The sequence below is a fragment of the Alosa sapidissima genome, chromosome 11 (genome assembly GCF_018492685.1).
Source record: "Alosa sapidissima isolate fAloSap1 chromosome 11, fAloSap1.pri, whole genome shotgun sequence".
Classification (NCBI taxonomy): Eukaryota; Metazoa; Chordata; class Actinopteri; order Clupeiformes; family Clupeidae; genus Alosa; species Alosa sapidissima.
The window spans coordinates 35,794,749-35,812,876 of NC_055967.1; the positions used below are offsets into that span (position 1 = coordinate 35,794,749).

An 18,128-nucleotide genomic window follows, 5' to 3' on the forward strand; every position below is an offset into this window, starting at 1 on the left:
TTTCCTAAAATATCAATGCATATTTAGGGTGCTAAACTTGATTTCAGATACACACAGGAGAGCTGTTAAATTGTACCATGTGCTATAGGTAGGGAATTTTCCACAGGGGCCAATCAACACCCAAACATATTTAACATTACACAATATGATGTGATGCTGTGGCAGTCGCAAACACGCCTCATGCTGTACTCAGGATCCATAAAGGACCTCCTTAATGATACCACATGCGCTGGCAGTAGCCTGAATGCCCAACTAAAGCAACAAAAACAAAGCAACCTTTGTGTTTTTCCTAATGCTGATCTTCATGTCAAAAAGGGATGTTTTACTGTTCTACAAACAAAAGCTACATATTTCAATTGTGACTGTCCTCACTCCAAGCGTCACATCTTGCATTAGCTCTACCAGAGGTACAGTAGCACATGTGCATATGTTGGAAAGGTCCTTTTGGAACAGTGAGGGCAGAGACCTCCTTTGTTTTAATGTTGAGGTTCAAAATGGCCAAGATAAGTGAATATACTGTAACTAACACACTGAAAGAAGAGCAATGCAGTATCAGTAAAAAAAGACACGATTACTGACAGTTTAACATTATTACTTTGAAATACACGAGCAGCTCTTCCAAGACTAATGACACTGATGATGAAGGATAAGCATACCAGCAGCTAGTGAAATTAATGAATGAACATTTCCGTCCAAGGCAATTTCAGACCATACAGATATAGTAGTCTGATTTACCCTAAAATAAGCAGCCAGAAGTCAATGGCTAAATACATAGCATAGTTTAGCAATCAGTAGAAGCTAGAGTAAAATATCATATGAGATGGGGGAAGACTGAGAGGTCAGCTTGTCTACGCCTCTTAGTGACATTTATTATCTGAAAGAGAGTAGATGCTCGAGAGGGCCTTTCAAGATTGCCTTGGCAACAGAAATCGCTACACAGTGTGCACAGGACTTACAAGCAAGACTGAATGTCCAAGGTTGACCTCTCTAAAACCACCCGAAACTCTAGATCATCACTTAACTTTCTGCCACTGGCACTCACATGTTCATGTCTGCATAGAGCATAAGGCACTGCATGCCAGTCCAATGGGGCTTCTGTTATTGGGAAAGGCTTTCCCGTAACCACAAAAGATAGAGAGGAGTGTGCAACCAACCAGTGCCAGACAAGCAATGAAAAGGAAATAGTTCTGCTCATGGTAGGGAATGGCAAATGGTGCCTGCTCACTCCCTCACTACACTACCTCTGCATAGCAAACAGAAGGAAGTAGAAGGAAGTCAGCTGTTTAGGCCATACCATAGTGCATTTGAATTAGGCAGCCCACTTTCATCAGTGACCCAATAAATTGATCTTAAAGAGAAACTCCAGTCTAACAACTTATTTCTGGATGATAACGAGTGTTTTTTTTTTTTTTTTGGGGGGGGGGGGGGCAAAACAACACATATCAGTGCAGTTTTGAGTAAGACCAGACCAGAATAGGCATTTAGAACTGAATAGATCCCTTCATGGTCCACGTCACAGAAAAGGTGTGCGCATGTCGGGGGTCAGAAAGCTTTCCATCCCATTGAATTGTGTGAATTGACTGAAACGTCAAGGAAACATCAAGAAAAATGCTTACTTGTACTACTTTTTTGCATGTATACATGCTGGGCTTGTCAACCGGATAGCGGTATATGTCGGGCTAATGAATCTCTGGCCACTTGCTAACGTCGTCTACCCGTTCTGTTATCAGCAAAGAATCAGGCAGACAATCGCCATTAGCTAAGACTCATTTATTAAGGTACTATTCGCGGCCCTTGGGTAACAATGACAGTGAATTTATGACAGCTTAAAATGCCGGTCTATTAGCTGTGCCATTTTTCTGACCCACACACACCCAACCTAGGCCCTGGATGTTTACAAACATTGAAGGGGTCTATAGCATATAGCATAACCATTGGTGGGCAACTTCGCTACATCAAAGTAAATCATACTTTTAAGCCATTATAGGTTCAAAAATCATTACACATCTATGCTATATACAGGGTATTTAAAAAGACTGTTTGTGCATTCACCTTGTTGGCGGTTTATTTGATATCACACAGGGGCCTAACAAAAGTGGGTACCATTGATTTTGCAGCTGCTTTTGTCCAAAGTAACTTAAGGCACAGACAAGGCATTAAACTTTTATCAATATGTGTTCAGTTGGGTTCAGAGGGTACTTCAGGACAAAAGGCCATAGGGTGAAGGGGTTCCAGCTGTCTTGAGATGCACTCTTTCCATTTCAGCCTATGGGCACTGTCAGCCTCTTCAACTTAATCTTATCCTGTTTACTCCTTTAAAAGTTTCTTTGATGCTTCTGACTTATTGAAGGCCAACAACTCAACGACATTTCCCTGATAAACATTGTCTCAAGGAATCACTGTCAGGTAGCTGCTCAACCACAAATAAGATGGTGGTGAGAGATCCTTAGTCATAATCACATCACATAAAAACAGAGAGTATATTTGTTTTGATGTTCATATTAATATCATTCTCGATAGTTCCCCATTTGATTGAAAAACCATGTTTCACTGAGGAAGCCCTGACAAGGCAATTGTTACTACAGTTTGTGGATCAAATTAAACCAGTCAGCTTGCAGAGCTGAACACCAGGAGCCAAAGTGACTGGTTTGATCAAATCGACTAGGTTTTTAACCGACAACACCCTATAAAAGCACTTGGGACAATCAGTGTAAATGCTTCTAGCAGATTTTCCATTCCAATCTGACAGAGTCTGAATTTAGACTTTTCTCTGTGTGTAGCAGGAAAAAAGCAAAAAGATTGACGTCTGTGAGGTAGGATGAGATGATGAACCTGTGAGGTAGGATGAGATGATGAACCTGTGAGGTAGGATGAGATGATGAACCTGTGAGGTAGGATGAGATGATGAACCTGTGAGGTAGGATGAGATGATGAACCTGTGAGGTAGGATGAGATGATGAACCTGTGAGGTAGGATGAGATGATGAACCTGTGAGGTAGGATGAGATGATGAACCTGTGAGGTAGGATGAGATGATGAACCTGTGAGGTAGGATGAGATGATGAACCTGTGAGGTAGGATGAGATGATGAACCTGTGAGGTAGGATGAGATGATGAACCTGTGAGGTAGGATGAGATGATGAACCTGTGAGGTAGGATGAGATGATGAACCTGTGAGGTAGGATGAGATGATGAACCTGTGAGGTAGGATGAGATGATGAACCTGCGTGGGGGGAAATATATTCCCCCCATATCTTTTTACAGGCAACTCTAAGTGATAGCCTGTTGAACGTTTGTGCACATTAAGAATGACCCCAATGAAAACCAGCAGAAGCTCAGCACAAACCTCCACTGCTCTCCTCTTTGGGCATGACATGTGTAGTGAGATAGGAGACGATACAGAGGAGATGATACAGAGGATACTGACTTATTTTCAGTTAGTTTGTTGTAGTATTAGGGCAACTCCATGGAAAATTACATTTTTTGTAACATCCATAACGCCAATAAAATGTGATGGTATAGTATGATGTGAATGATTACATGAAATTTGAGAATTTTATTCTCTTATTCAGCTATTTTTTGGCTGAAGAATGTAAATGAGAAAAAATGCACAAAAAATGAATGCCATCATTCACATCATACAAATGCCAAGGAATTTCACTGGCGTTATGGATGTGACATTTTCCGTGGAATTGCCCATTAACCAATATTTTTAGTCCTGCTTTACCAATACTATATAGGCCATGATACTGTAGAAAATGAGGCCTGTTGGATTAGGCCACATATAATAAAGTAGAATAGATAGTAATTTAAAATTAGTGGTAGTTCTCTGTCGTTTCTCTATTGTTGGCATCTCCATGTTTTGGTCTATATGTTTTTCATCCATGATATGATCAATGAACCTTTGAAGTCAAAAGATGACTAATCAGGCCAAAAACTGAAGATGGATGTCATTACACATACTGTATATGCAACAGAAGTTTATTTTTCAAGAGGACATAAATACCCAGGTGGTCACAAGATGGCGGTGGGTTTATTTAGATATTTAAATTCTTGCCTATATCTGTGGCTCCACTTTCTTCAGAGAAAGAAGAATGTTTGGTATGGAAGAAACACCAAGATAAAAGAAAATAGTTGCCTCAATGTTCCGTTGATTTGAATGTAAATTCTTTTGATTCCTCACCTCATGAATGGTATTGAATCAATTTATCTCCTTTAAAAACCTCTTAGAATGGCTAAAAAAGACTTAAGCTTTCAATTTGTCATCTGTATGTGCCAATATACGATACAATAATGTCAAAACACTGGCAGCATCACAAGGGAGTAGAGGTTAGTAGCACCACCTGCTGGTATGTGGTAAACCTTGTCTGAAATGTCACTACAAGAGATGTGGAAAGACTTTGGGAAATCTCACTACCATTGTGAGGCAGGCAAATCATGACAGCTAATGTTATCAAATACCAGTGGTAGGATCCTTGATCAACAAGATCACTTTGAAAAATGGCCCAAAATAGTATTAACTATGTTATAATATATGGCCAGTTCCACAATAAACCATCCTTCATTTCTTGATTTTCCATAGAAGAGAAAAATAAACGTGGTCGTGGATCCTTTAATTTTCAAAAATTCACTAGTGTTTCCCAGTGTATGTGTGTATTTATCATCCATGTATACAATATGAAATGATAATTAGCATTGTCTGATTCTTGACACAATGGTACCAAATCTTCTCAGCCTGTGATGAAACCAGTCTTACAGAGAGGCTACCCCGGGCATGTAACTGAAGCGTTGCGTTTGCGTTGCGTCTGCGTTGCGTCTGCGTTGCGTCTGCTGCAACAATTCATTTCCACTATGATCAATGGAACTGGCTACACCAGTACATTAAAAAAAATAGACCAGTCTTTTAAAATTGTTTTTACGCATCGCAAATGGAACGCTTCAGTTACAGGCCCGGTGTGGCCTCCCTGTTCGGCCTTTTTGATGAAACCACAGACTGAATGATTTGTGACTGACCTGCACCTGATCTTACAGTAAAAGAAACACTACCATATAAGGTCCCCAAATAATGCCCCATAATAACAAACAGATCAAGGCCCTGGTTGACCAAAGCACGATTGAGATCTGAGGGGTTCTTACAGAGCTTGTGGCTCTTTCTAATCTATCCTTGCCACTTTTTCATTCCATTGACCCCCCCCGGAAGGATTTAATAAGAAACAGCCTGGGTCCAAACTCTGGGTCTCTTGGATGTGGGAAATTGCTGCAGTTGAGGTCACCTTTTAAACAGCGATAATCTTCTGGAGGGCAGTCTACTCCTTTTGAAGCAAACCTTGCCTTGTCTTGCCATGTTTGTGTCACTCAGCGGTGGGCCATTAACGACTGAAACTATTTGCCAGTGCAGTGTAGAGCCAGGAGCACCACTAGACCCTGCAAGTCAAGTTAAAGGCTTAGCCCCTCACCTCCCCGCTCTCCAGCCAGCACCATCACTCTGGCCCGTTAGACTGTGCAAGAGCTGACTCATGCAGCAACCACTCATTAAAACCCAAAGGTTTAGCATCATTCCTACTAAATGACATTGCATTACTATGCTGGCTACAAATTATGAGAAAAATAAGACTAAATGCACTGTTTATCACTGAATACACAAAATGTATGTAACACTTTTGTCTTTATTTACTATAAACAATTTGACATATTTAAGCGTTTGAACATACATTTAAATAGACCATATATGCATTCACATGTATTTTCATAATCACCATCACATTTCATGCTGATGACGGTAACCTACAAAATGAGGCACCCAATTATAAGGGCAAAAACATTATACACATTCATTAAGAGATAAATAATAACAAATCCAACTATGTAAACAAAATTTCAATGGATTTTAAAATCCATAACTATGCTGAACCCTGATTGCACCATTTGACAGAAATATCAGTAGGCTGCTTTCCAATTCATATTCTAAAAAATGAAGACTTTTACTGCCACTGCTACATCTGTGGAAAACACCCTGTTGGTTATACATCTGTTTGGTTTGCATTAGGTGCAGATGTGTGTTATCCTAAAAACACTGATTACAACTTTACTGTATTTTAACTGGAAAGCCCATATCCATGCCTCATGTAAACATCTGAAAACGTACATTACCGATTTGCTGCTTGTCTTGTTAAGGGCTGCCATTAGATTATTATTCTGTATGTCCAAGAGAAAAGGGCAAATCCCAAGATATCAGAAGATTCTGGAAAGGTTCTGTGTTTGTTAACAAGGCAATTCAATTGAGTGTTGTCTGTAGTCTGGGTTGTTTCAAACGCTATAAAACCATATTAAAAAGTAAAGATTTGTACACTCCTATGAAGGAGATATTCTCATACCCTGCTTCACAGTACAATACGCCTGCCAATCAGTCACATTACAAGAAGGCAAATTATAACTACTTATCAAAATGGATGCTTTTGTAAATAAACTTTCATCTGATACAAATTATTGAAAGATTTATCTGTGTTTTCGTCATACAGACATCTAACATCTATTGACTGGAATTCAGCTCTAGTCTGTCGGAGTAGATTTGGAAGGGTACCAGGGCAGCTGTGTCTCTATGTCAAGCTAACTTGGCATGGGTTCCTCTTTACTTTAAACCCTTTAATCCCTCATGTTTTGGAACGTCCTCAAGATTAGAACAGAAGCCCAACACACTGCCCCAAAGTCACAGAAGTCATTTCTCTGTTCTTCTGAAGCTTGCTTAAAGTTGTGTGTTTTGTGGCTCTGGCATGACAACAAGCACAACATTGTAAATAAACCATCTGAATGTCCCCACTGCTGACACATGTCTGCGTCATTCATTTCTAAATGTCGTGTTGTGTTCATGACCGCGCTGGTGAGCCATGGGTTTGATTTGAGGCCTTTGGCATTAACTGCCCTCCTGGCTCAAGTCACAGTACTCATTGTATTGTGAAGAGTCAGAACTTTTGTCTGCACTCTTTGAAATGCTTTAGTAGTTGTCACCATTGAAAAAGTGGTCTGAGCTATAAATTCCTCACCCCATACCAGACTTAAAGAAATGTGATTTCAAGAAACATACTCTTCAGCTGTTCCTCAAATAACTTCTCCAGGTTTGCTGCTGCAACCTTAACATTTGAGTCTGTCTGAATAAGGGAAATGATTATCAATATACAGCAATCCATGTATAACAATTTCACATTACTCTCCATGTGTTTATGTGTATTTGTAAATATTGAGTCTATTAGTGACGTGATTTACATTGTGTTGCGCTTGTCTCAGTAACACATTACTGCTAAAAGCTAGTGAGACGATCTCCCAGAATAGCCAGACTTACCTCATAAAAGTTGAAAGAGTTTCTAAAGACGATTCTCACATCAGAGACAAACTCAGCTGGCTTGCAGTAGCATGAACTTTGCTGTGACTCGAGCTTGCTTTTCACCACGGAGAGCTGCACTGGAGGTTTATCTGTGTCACATTGTTGGTGTTCAAACTACAACACAAAAAAATATTGATTGAACTCAGTTTCCAGGAAAGAGTATACTTAGCCATGGATGACTATTTGATTTAAGATCAAGTGAATAGGACAATATTATGAATTGCTCCTAGGGTTAGCTCCGCTAGCGCATCGGGGTCCGGTTCACCCTGTCGGGACTTATTTTCCCAATAATGACCGGCGTTCTATACATTATCCCTTACTTAGCACAACACAAACTACAGTATGTTCCATTCAACCAGGAAGGACTCACTGTGAGGGGCAATGACCTCCTGAATTCTGCACTTAATTCACTGCAATATATCAGTAGTAGAAGCCTTTGACATTTCTGCATGGGGAAAAGGAAACATGAGACACTTAAGATGTGCACATACTGTATCTCTAGCTTTCTATAACTTAGTTTAATAAAAAGGCTCATTCTCTGCCGTCTGAAAGTGTAAGTATGGAGATGGAGTGTACATTCTGACCAACACTGACCCTTCTATCCACAGGCTCCATCATGGCAGTGGTCTCAGTCTCCGTTGTGGTCTCCGTAAGAATTTCACTGTCGTACGCCATCTCAGGTTTGTAGATGTCTCGACAAAGTGAGCAAAACCATTGACCACTGGAGAGGAACATGTAATACAAAGAGGGTTGAAGGATTCAACACAAATATTACTTTCTGGGAGGTTAAGAGGTCAGAAATTATTTTTGAGAGGAAGCCACAGACTTAATGTAAGTTAATAAACCAAGGGCTAATGATTTAGTGTCTGTGCAATTATGTAACAAAAAATTCAACTCATTAAAAGACTGTAAATTAAAATTTGAATATGCATCTGATGGGACATGTTTTCAGTACACTGGCAGCCAAAAGCCATTGAGTTGAAGAACTGTTCTGAAATGTTTTGACCACAAAAAATATGAAGTGATTCCTGCATAGCCATAAAAGTAAGAACATTGTGCTGCAGGGTGTTATGGTTTAACAAACCAACTAAAAACAACTGCTATATGTGCCAAAGGGCTTGCCTTTCGTTTATCAGGAGGTACCTCAACATAAGTAAGGGATAATGTATAGAACGCCGGTCATTATGGGGAAAATAAGTCCTGACAGGGCGAACCGGACCCCGACGCGCCAGCGGAGGGGTCTTGTTTCGCCCTGAAGGGACTTATTTTCCCATGATGACCGGCGTTCTATACATTATCCCGCTTATTATACGGCTACTTGCCCAAACGGAAAAATAAACTCCATGATATGTCTCTTTACACTTATTTGTTACCATTTCGTCGTGGCTTTTGCTGAGAAACAAATAGTTCGCAACACACGCTGAACTTGAATCAAACATTCTTTAGAACACAGCTGATCAACCGTCTGTTTTGAAAGGTCCTTTCCCAAGAAATAATGACCGCTAGAACTTTCGGAAATCCCATTCAAGTCAATGGAGCATTCTACTTGCATTGTGAAGAGCCGTATAATAATGGGACAATAAACAGTTCCTGAATTACTAGGGTAACGCATCATAATGCAACTCAGGCTGAAATGGCACCTAAAGAGCCACTTCTCCAAATCCAATCATATCAATTTAAAGGCGCACTATGCAGGTTTAGGTATTTAAAGGCGCACTATGCAGGTTTAGGTATTTAAAGGCGCACTATGCAGGTTTAGGTATTTAAAGGCGCACTATGCACTATCTCCAAAAAGCTATATCTACTGACTCGCTACGTCTATGCCAGTGGTGCCATAGCCAAGGGGTCCGCAAAATAATTTGCTTGAAATTATAAAGTTGATTTTTATCATTTTAAAAATTAATATCTACAGATGATGCCCCTTTTCACCCATAAAACTTAGATGATGAGGAACCATTCCTACTACTGCTTAGCTTGGCTTATTTATTAGCCAGCTAGCTGATGAATATGTATAAATGTTTGAGTCAGTCCATGTTGTCAAGTGATACAAAATCCAAAACTGACAAAAGACGAAGTTGCACATCTGCCAAAAAAACATGGGATAGTGGACCTGTCCACAACTTCAGAGAATACAAATGACATGCTTAATTGTTATGGTTATGAGGGGGTCCTCGGAATATTTTCTCCCCCAAAAAGGGGTCCTTGGAACCAAAAAAATTGAGAACCCCTGGTCTATGCTGTATAGCTATGGTGAACGATTCGCCTCTTACAAGTTTGTTTACCATCAAATTGGCTTCGTAAAGGTGAAAAGTTGCATGCCTACAAAATACATAGAATTTTCCTACAAAAGACACCTTAAAAACGAAAGCAAAAAACTGCTGCTGCGTGAGCTTACATAGGACAGCTGCATTCCCAGATAGCAATTTGAAAAACAAGCAAAAGGTTACACAATTGTCCCAGACTGGACACTGAGATTTAGTTCCCAGTGATGTAAACCTCCACAAGTCCCAAAGGAGTAGCCCAACGGAGTTCTTACCGAGGGGCTTTGAGGAGCTCGGGGATGTGACAGGAGCTGTGGTACACTTTAGAGCACTTGTCACAACACAACAGCTCTCCCCCTGTCTGGCACACACTGCACCAGTCCTCTGTTCCTCTGTCCTCTGTTGATTCTGGTGTCTGCACAGCCTCATGCTTCCCTGAAGGGGCCGGTGGGGTGCTGGCTCTCTGGCCGTGACCTTTGGACTGGGCCTCAGCGCTCTGGAGAGGGCTTTGCGTGGAGTCATTAGAGGAAGCATCAGAGGAAGGCAGTGGTCCTGAGCTGGACTCTGTGGCCTGGGTTTGCTCTGCATCAGCGTGTCGAGAGGACTGACCTTCAGGACCCTGCTGAGAGGTCAAAGTCTGTTTTTCTGAGTTCTGTAAGGAAACACTGGACTGGTCAGTCATACCCTGTTGTGGAACCTGCGAGGTTTCCGCTTTAGTCCCGTGCTGAACAACTAGTGGCCAGTCTGGCGCTCTGTGTTGTGAAACCACAGTTTGGACCCCCGTGTTGTGGTGAGAACCGTCTCTGTGCACATCTTGTGGAGTCTGGCCTTGATCCCCTGTGCTGTCGGGAAGACTGGGTCTCAGGGTGCGCTGCATCTTAATGGGCACATGTCATATGGGCACAACTGTTTCATTATTAGCACTAAAATCATGACACAGAAAAACAATCAAACACCAGCTTTCGTTGACTGAGAATTAAATACTAAGTGCGAAGTAATGGTTCGTGCTATCACATGTAAGCTTGCTTTGCTATTTCATTGTCTTACATATCTCATGTCGTCCAGCTCTTCAGGCTCATCTTTAATGATGATGACGGGGCCCGGAGATGACCGCCTGCGGCGTTTCGCTACTGAGCTGCATGGCCCCACAGACACCCTGAGGGTAGAATGTAGAAAATGTATTAAAATGAACGAGGGTTATGGAATTGCGATATATCAATATCAATAGGCCATGAGCTTAGCATAGCACGTTTATATACAATAGAGGCCAACATAACTACAACAAATGCAAAGGAGTTGAAAGATTGTACTTAGTTTCTCTATCAGGCTGTGCATGAGGAGATTTGCAATGATGTTGATAGCTTGGTGGAGCTGAAAAGGGAGAACATCTTTTGAACACGAGACTACCACAAAAAACTACACATAAATAAATAAACATATTAACACCATCATCCATCAATGAAATCTCTTACCACCACTTCCTGGAATGAAGGTTGTTTGTGGAAGGGTGGGTCTTGGCAAGGGGGAGGAGAAACTCATGTCATTCCTCTGAAGAAGACATCAAGACAAGAGCATACCAGGGTCAACAAACTCACAAAAACCCATGAATAAGTCAAAGGTTGGACTGGTGCGTGTTGTATAATGGATTTATTATTATACTTTTTTTCAGTTTACAGCCGTGCAAGGATTTACATGGCCATATGCAGCATTACCTACATGCATACATTTTGTGGTGATATGTGTGTGTGTGTTAAGTCTACATGGCCATTCACCTGGTGTAGGGGGAACGGAGAGCTCAGTTGGTCATGGCTAGCCAGAGGTGGACAGTGGGAGTACAGGAGTGTGCTCCGAGTCTGGATAACGTCCATGTGTCTGGGTGAACAGCCAGGGCTCATCACAACTCCCCTTAAATTCTGGAGGATTTAGGATGAAGTGTGCAAATTTAGTAGTACAATAAGTCTTACTTAATGTATTATGTGAGACAAGAACTATTTAACATTGAGCTGTCCAAATAAAGTATGATTTGGAGTTCTCGAAAATTGAATAGAGCTTGACTAGATCTTTCACAATCTCCAAAGACAAAGAAAGGCAACAGTGCATATGAGCCTATTTTCATTTATCTTGTCATCTGTTGAGTCTGACTGTGGGTGGGGGACTTGGCTATGAGGCTACTTCAGGGAAAGATTATGCACTCTGGTTACATTTCGCAAACTTCTCTCAGTCTGGGGACAAAACAAAAGCATTAGTGAAAGACAGCATGTAGTAGAAGTAGATATGCCTTATTCACTCATACCATAGAGATACTCTTCTAGTTAAAAATGATAATGTGGTTTGGTAAGGCTTTATATTTACAAAATGACCAAACACACATCTCACGGCACATTTCTCATTAATGGGAAGATGATGCAATGTATTTGGGAACTTTTTCATTTCCTAAAACCAAACACTTGAGTATAATTGCTTTGTGCCCATGAAAATAAGCATTGCTTATTAAACAAGATCGCTTTTATTGAACTATTTTTTAAGAGCTAAAAGAAGTGAGCAGAAAGCTAGACTAAACAAATTATACCCCAGACATCAGCTCACATTCAGTGTTTTTTCCCCAACACATGTAACCAGCTGGTCCTCCACTGATTTATAGTCAAGAGATCTGTCTTTGTTTTTGTAAGGGCTGACTTATGATTCTAACAGATCTTGACACATCAGAGCTTAGAGTGCCTAAGACATGACAGCTGTCATCCCCATTTGGGAGAACCTCATCTACTGCCAGAACCTGTTGGAACCTCATGTCACTCAAAGACCTGGTCCCATCGGAGACCCTCAGACGCAACTCTCCATTTTGCTGACATTCAGATGCAACACAATGAAGTGAAAAGATTAGAGGTTATAAAGCATTCTATGATCTGACATCAGAGGCATCACAATGGGTTCAGTTTGGGGTGGGGTGCTGATCATCATTTCTCTCAGCAAATAAGTCAACCAAACAGAACTTGGTGCAGTATCTGATAATCCTCCAGTTTGGAAGTCCGTCCATAGCACTTCCTCTGTCATCAGCCCAGCTCAATACCTCAGATTCCTTCACTAAACGAGTGACTGGATAATGAACAGCAGCACTCACCTGATTTGGCGATCCAGGGCTTGTCATAGCACTGCTGGGGCGAAACTGGTGGTGCTGGGGTAGCATAAACCCCCGGCCCTGATGAGCCAAGGGATGGAAGCCCTGCGGCCCCTCGAAGCCTCTCTGGGGGCGGGTGGACGGCGGCCGAGGGAGGGGCACACTCTGGCACCACGCCCAGTGGGGAGGGGGAGCTGCTGGTGACGGCTGCTGTGGTGCCAGCCTCTCCACCTGCATCTGAAGCTGAGCCAGCGTGCTGTGCCACGTCTGGGGCTGCTGGGAGGGCCCCGGGGGCAGGCTGGCGGGAGAGCCCTGCCCGGGGTGGGTCGCGGGGCAGAGGCCCTGGAAGCCATTCAGCTGAAGACCTGGGATGTTTTCCACCACTAAAGAGCCTGCAGCAAAAATAAAGAAATGTATGCATGCTGCAGGCAAAAGCTGCTCCATTTAAATGAGTGTACTCCACTGCTGCTCCACTTAAAAGAGATACTTTCGAGAAAGCCACACTGTAATGTATAGACTCCTGCACCATCGGTGCAGTAGAGTCACCCACTGATTCTCCTTACCATCCTTATGCTTACCAAGACTGCTTTATTTGTGCTTATGTTTTCATTACATTTTACACTAGTACTACACATTCTGCACAATTCAAATGCATTTGTCCCTTTAGAACACGTCACACAGAATGTCTAGCAGTTTCAATCACTTTGGTTACGGAGCTGTTACGCAGTCTGTTTTGAACCAGATTGTACAGAATTCTTCCATGTGTTCGTGTCATCAACTCACCGAGTTCAACATTGGAGGCCCAGTATCCTGACTTGCCCTGGAAGTGGACAATGCTCTGTGGCACAAATGTCGTGCTGCATTTGGTCCTTAGCAGGTTCCTAATCTGGAAAAGAATCTAAAACAGGCAATCATCATAAATAACGGCGAAAGTTCACACATATTCTTGGGCTGTTTGTCCAGCACCCAGTCCTTTCAGGGAGGCCCCAACTCACCAGGCGTTTGCACTGGAGGAGAGCAGTGCCACCATTGCTTCCAGTGGCCCATTTAGTAAAGGTGATCACATGATCCAAGTGCCTGGATAAGGAACTAACATCCTGCTGTTGTTTTTTAAGACTGTTACGGTGATCTTTAGTAAGACTCTGTAAAGTAGACACACACACACACACAAACACACACACACATATTAGAAATACTTTAAAAGGACCACAGATAATCCATATTAAATAGACACTAATAAGAAAAAACTACTTGTAAAATCTTAAACATGCAATCATACCTCCAGCTGGTTTAACAGCATTTTCCCTTTTTTATTAATCTCTAAAATCAAACTGCACATTGAACTTTTGATCTCATTGTGAACTGTTGTGTAGTTTTCATCAGCCTGAGCAAGCCTGAGAAACAGAAATAGTGCATGGACAGTCACTTGACAAATAGCCTACACTTCTAGATGGCTTTTCTTTAAGAGTGCCTTGTGATCAATGAAATGATGTCATATGTGAAAGTGCATTTTTCAGGGGTGAAGTTACCCATTATTTATTAAGTTGGAAACTTCCTCAATGCATTTTCTTTTCTCTTGTAGCTGAAAAACCATATCCTCCATGTTCCTTCTGTGGTTACTATAGGCGTCTTCTAAAAACTGATAACTAATAAAAATGTACAAAAAAGAGTACATCAACAACAGTCACAAGGTTCAGTGTCACAGCAAAGTAGCATGAGACGGACTGTTAAGTATGAGTAGTAAATGGTAAATAGTAAATGGACTGCATTTGTATATAGTGCTTCTTTCTCCAACTCCTCCGAGCACAGCACTGCAACACACACTGGCTAGTTATAGCACATTAGATACAAATTAGAAAATTCTTCATTTAAAAATGCAAATTGAACATGGACTGTCATTTTCTATTTAACCTGAATCAGTTTTATAGCAGACGTAGTTAAATCCATGTATTTACCAAACACCCATTATAAAGGCTGGTGATACAAACAATTGCTACAATTGCTTGAGCCAGATCCCCTAATTTTGGTCAATCAGTACCATTCAGGGGAATAAGTCTCATACTGATTTTTGACAAGGTATACCACCACAGAATTAGAAAATATGTGATAGCATTGCATTTGGGGTTTCTCTTTGTGTCTTATCAGCTGGTTTATGTCCATTGCATGTCTATGGAAGAATATCTTACAGGTAAATGGGCTAAAATAATTAACTCATAGATATCCCCAAAAAACTTCCACAGCTGATTATCTACATTAAGTCAATATTTTTTTTTGTATTGCAACTTTTATGAAATGTTATGTATAAGTATGTAAATGAGCCATTATAATGATAATTTGCATACATTTTAAGTACAGAAACCGTGGACACTGGATAAAATCAGGTTCAAAATTATTTTAGTTTTTCATTTTGGACATATCAGAGTGAAATGTTATTACAGTGGATGTTTTGAATTTGGGTATTTTGAATATATAAAAATACTGCCAATAACCATTAAAGAAAATCTATTATCGCCATATTCACAACTCTGAACCAGAAATCTTCTCTTCAATTGTTCTTACAAACACTAGAGTTTCCAGATACTCCTATATACTGGAGGATTTTATAGAGGAGGCTGTTCATATATTATTTGTGACCTATAGTATGGAAAGTAAACAGAAGTTATAGAATATACATAACATGGGTTTTCACCAAATGAAGACATTCTCAAAAAATACAGCATTCCAGGAATTTCAGGAATAACATTTCACTCAAATATGTCACCAAAATGATTTTGAACCTGACTTTATCCAATGTTAAGATTTCTGTGCTTGAAATGTATGCACATTATTGCATGTTTCATTAGATAATGGCTCATACTCATATGTGTTCATAATATTTAATATTAATAAAAAAAATAGCGAAATGTAAATAATAAGCTTTACATAACAATAATGCAGAGCAGCGGAGGTTAAGGTTTTTAGCCTCTTCACCTGTAATACATCCCCTCAGAAGCGTATAATAGCCTCTTCACCTGTAATATATCCCCTCAGAAGCGTATAATAGCCTCTTCACCTGTAATATATCCCCTCAGAAGTGTATAATAGACATAAACAGGGTGATAACATACAAAAAGCCACAACCAATGCAATGCTATCACTTATTTTCTAACTCTAGGGTGGAATACTTTACCAAAAATCACTGAGACTTATTCTCCTCAGATGGTACCGACCGACCCCCTGGCTCATGGACTAACAGTAATAACAATAACCCTAGACAAACAGTAATAATAGCCCTAGGCAAAAGCAACGCTGTACTTGTGGTCTTTGTGCTTCAGCAGCTGGCAGTCTCTGCATGTTGGACGATCACATGTCTCACAAAACAATTTGAGGGGCTCTTGTTTATGAACATCACAGAACACTGGCTTTGGTGTGGAACCCCCCCATCTCTCTGCAGAACAGGATGGATGAGATTACTATTCAGTCACGTGAAAGCTGATACAAACTCAAAACCAAAGAATTTAGAATGAATTCAACAACAGCAAAGAACAATTAACCATTAACAATGGTTGTCTGAGTAGAACCCCTTACGTGATAGCTCCTCCTGCTGTCGGATGTGATGGTCCTTGGTGAACTTCACCCTCTGGTGGGCATCAATGCAGGTGACACACAGAAACTCCACACACTCCTCGCAGAAGCCAGAGGCCACCGTGTTGTCATCACAACTTAGACACAGCTGTGGAGGAGACAGATAATCTATTCAGATGGTTCTAACTCCTGTGAGGGCAGAGTGGTGATGAACTGTTGTTATTTCTCTCTCCTGAAACACAATTTGGCACTTTTTCCATGTAGTTCACCATTAGACTTACTAGCATTTTTCTAAAACGGTGCATTTTCTATTTCCTTTTCCTAATTTGTCAGTTCAACTAATAGCTACATTTCTCAATCTCATCCATGATCCTGAAGTATAAATCATGAACAATGTTATTGTTTTACTTGTGAACATCTCGCACCTGAGAAGGCTTATCCACCGTGGAACTGGGCATCTCTACACAGTCCCTCACAAAGAAGTTCTCCATCACATCCACATCCATGCACTCTTGTCGACACACTGGACAGCGGATCACATTCACTAGAAAGGAACAGAAATATTGATTCCCCATTGCAGGTAAGCACGTAGACTACAAACACAATGCCCCAAAATGACTGAAATATAAAATATGATGAAAGTAAGTCATGAGGGCCAGGGGAGGTCTGTTGTTCAGCCTCCATGCAATGACTGCTTTTGAACAGCCATTCAACCAAGCTGAGGCTTCTGAAATGTGAGCCTATGCACTTACCAAGTAACTTTAATTAAAGTTTCAAAAAGTACATTTCATTGTTGGACGAATAATTGGCTAATGCAGAGTAGCCTACTACCTTAGAACCGCAGGTTGCTGCAAAGTATCCATGCTGGTATGAACACAACAAAGTGTCAGGTTTATTTGTAAACAAGCTCACGTGGTTTGGACCCTTCGTTGGCTGGAGAAGCTCCTCGTTGATCGGAGGTCACCAAACTCCGCCAGGGCAACGGCACACATGCCTTGCATAATGAATGCAGACATGGCAACAGCATAGCCTCGCGGTTGTGAAAAGGCTGCTTGCATTCTGCACAGATTTCTAGATAGCTCAAGGTGCATAGCAACTTGCCAGTTTCCTTCCTGACTGATACGCCCTCCGCCTCATTCTCCATTAAGGCAACATCCACAGTTTCCTTTCTCTCGAAGCTTTCGTGCATTGCTCACAAAGAATAGCGATCACTGGCTGATCCAAAGAGAGTAAACGATGAATTTACTGTCCATTTCAGGGAGAGAATTTGCAGGCTGTTACTTGGACCATCATGGACCATCCCAGACATGCAGCATCTGAATATTTTAAGGGTAGTATAGATTAGCATCATGCAATTTCTTCAGCTGTCCTCCTCGATGCTGATAGGCTATGTCCTCATGTTCTTCAGCGGTCTATGGTAGCCTATCCTACTTTACCAATTTAAATGACTGAACACTGACGGAAAGCATGCTCGTTAATAACAGGAAGAGATGTCCAATTTTGTATATGCTCCTCTTCTAATTAGGTGCCCAGATAGATGCTGGCTAAATAAACAACGCGTAATAGCCGTGTCAAAGAAATGGGAGGAGACTGATGCGCTGGTGAGGTGGGATGGACAAGATTGATGCCCGCTATATGGAAGCATTGTAGGCGCAATGTTAATTTAATAGGCTATGTGTGAATCAATAACCAAGTCACAAATTATATATTTATTATATATAAATGAATAGCCTACCCAACTGCGAATCCTGGCCGATAAAATCTCAAGCTCGAGTAGCATTAACGTTGAGAATAGCATATCCCATTCCAGC

The 18,128-nt window shown here is 41.1% G+C and overlaps 1 protein-coding gene across 2 annotated transcripts; it reads right to left on the minus strand.

Moving 5' to 3' along the window:
- Positions 1–5,624: 5,624 nt before the first annotated feature.
- Positions 5,625–18,112, minus strand: LOC121723522 (transcription intermediary factor 1-alpha-like). Of its 2 annotated transcripts, none has more exons than XM_042109279.1 (18): positions 17,230–18,112; positions 16,743–16,861; positions 16,321–16,465; positions 16,048–16,180; positions 14,283–14,399; positions 14,033–14,147; positions 13,749–13,895; positions 13,537–13,651; positions 12,757–13,145; positions 11,411–11,551; positions 11,111–11,186; positions 10,949–11,009; positions 10,686–10,794; positions 9,914–10,515; positions 7,972–8,098; positions 7,748–7,822; positions 7,336–7,491; positions 5,625–7,144 (listed from the first exon to the last, which is right to left on the minus strand). In XM_042109279.1, exons 1-18 carry the CDS (start codon positions 17,504–17,506, stop codon positions 7,052–7,054), a joined length of 2,997 nt encoding a protein of 998 aa, XP_041965213.1. In that variant the 5' UTR covers positions 17,507–18,112; the 3' UTR covers positions 5,625–7,051. The 2 variants fall into 2 exon arrangements, with proteins under 2 accessions (XP_041965213.1, XP_041965215.1); XM_042109281.1 differs by having other exon boundaries at positions 17,149–17,289.
- Positions 18,113–18,128: the final 16 nt, after the last annotated feature.

What these genes read in the sequence shown, in the direction of transcription:
- LOC121723522 (XM_042109279.1), bottom strand. Translation starts at nt 17,506, where the DNA reads ATGCACGAAAGCTTCGAGAGAAAGGAAACTGTGGATGTTGCCTTAATG. An exon ending in CTGAAGCACAAAGACCACAA is followed by an intron (nt 14,400 to 16,047) that starts GTACAGCGTTGC and finishes CATTTTTATTAG; the next exon opens with TTATCAGTTTTTAGAAGACG. An exon ending in AGCTGGACGACATGAGATAT is followed by an intron (nt 10,516 to 10,685) that starts GTAAGACAATGA and finishes GTGCCCATTAAG; the next exon opens with ATGCAGCGCACCCTGAGACC.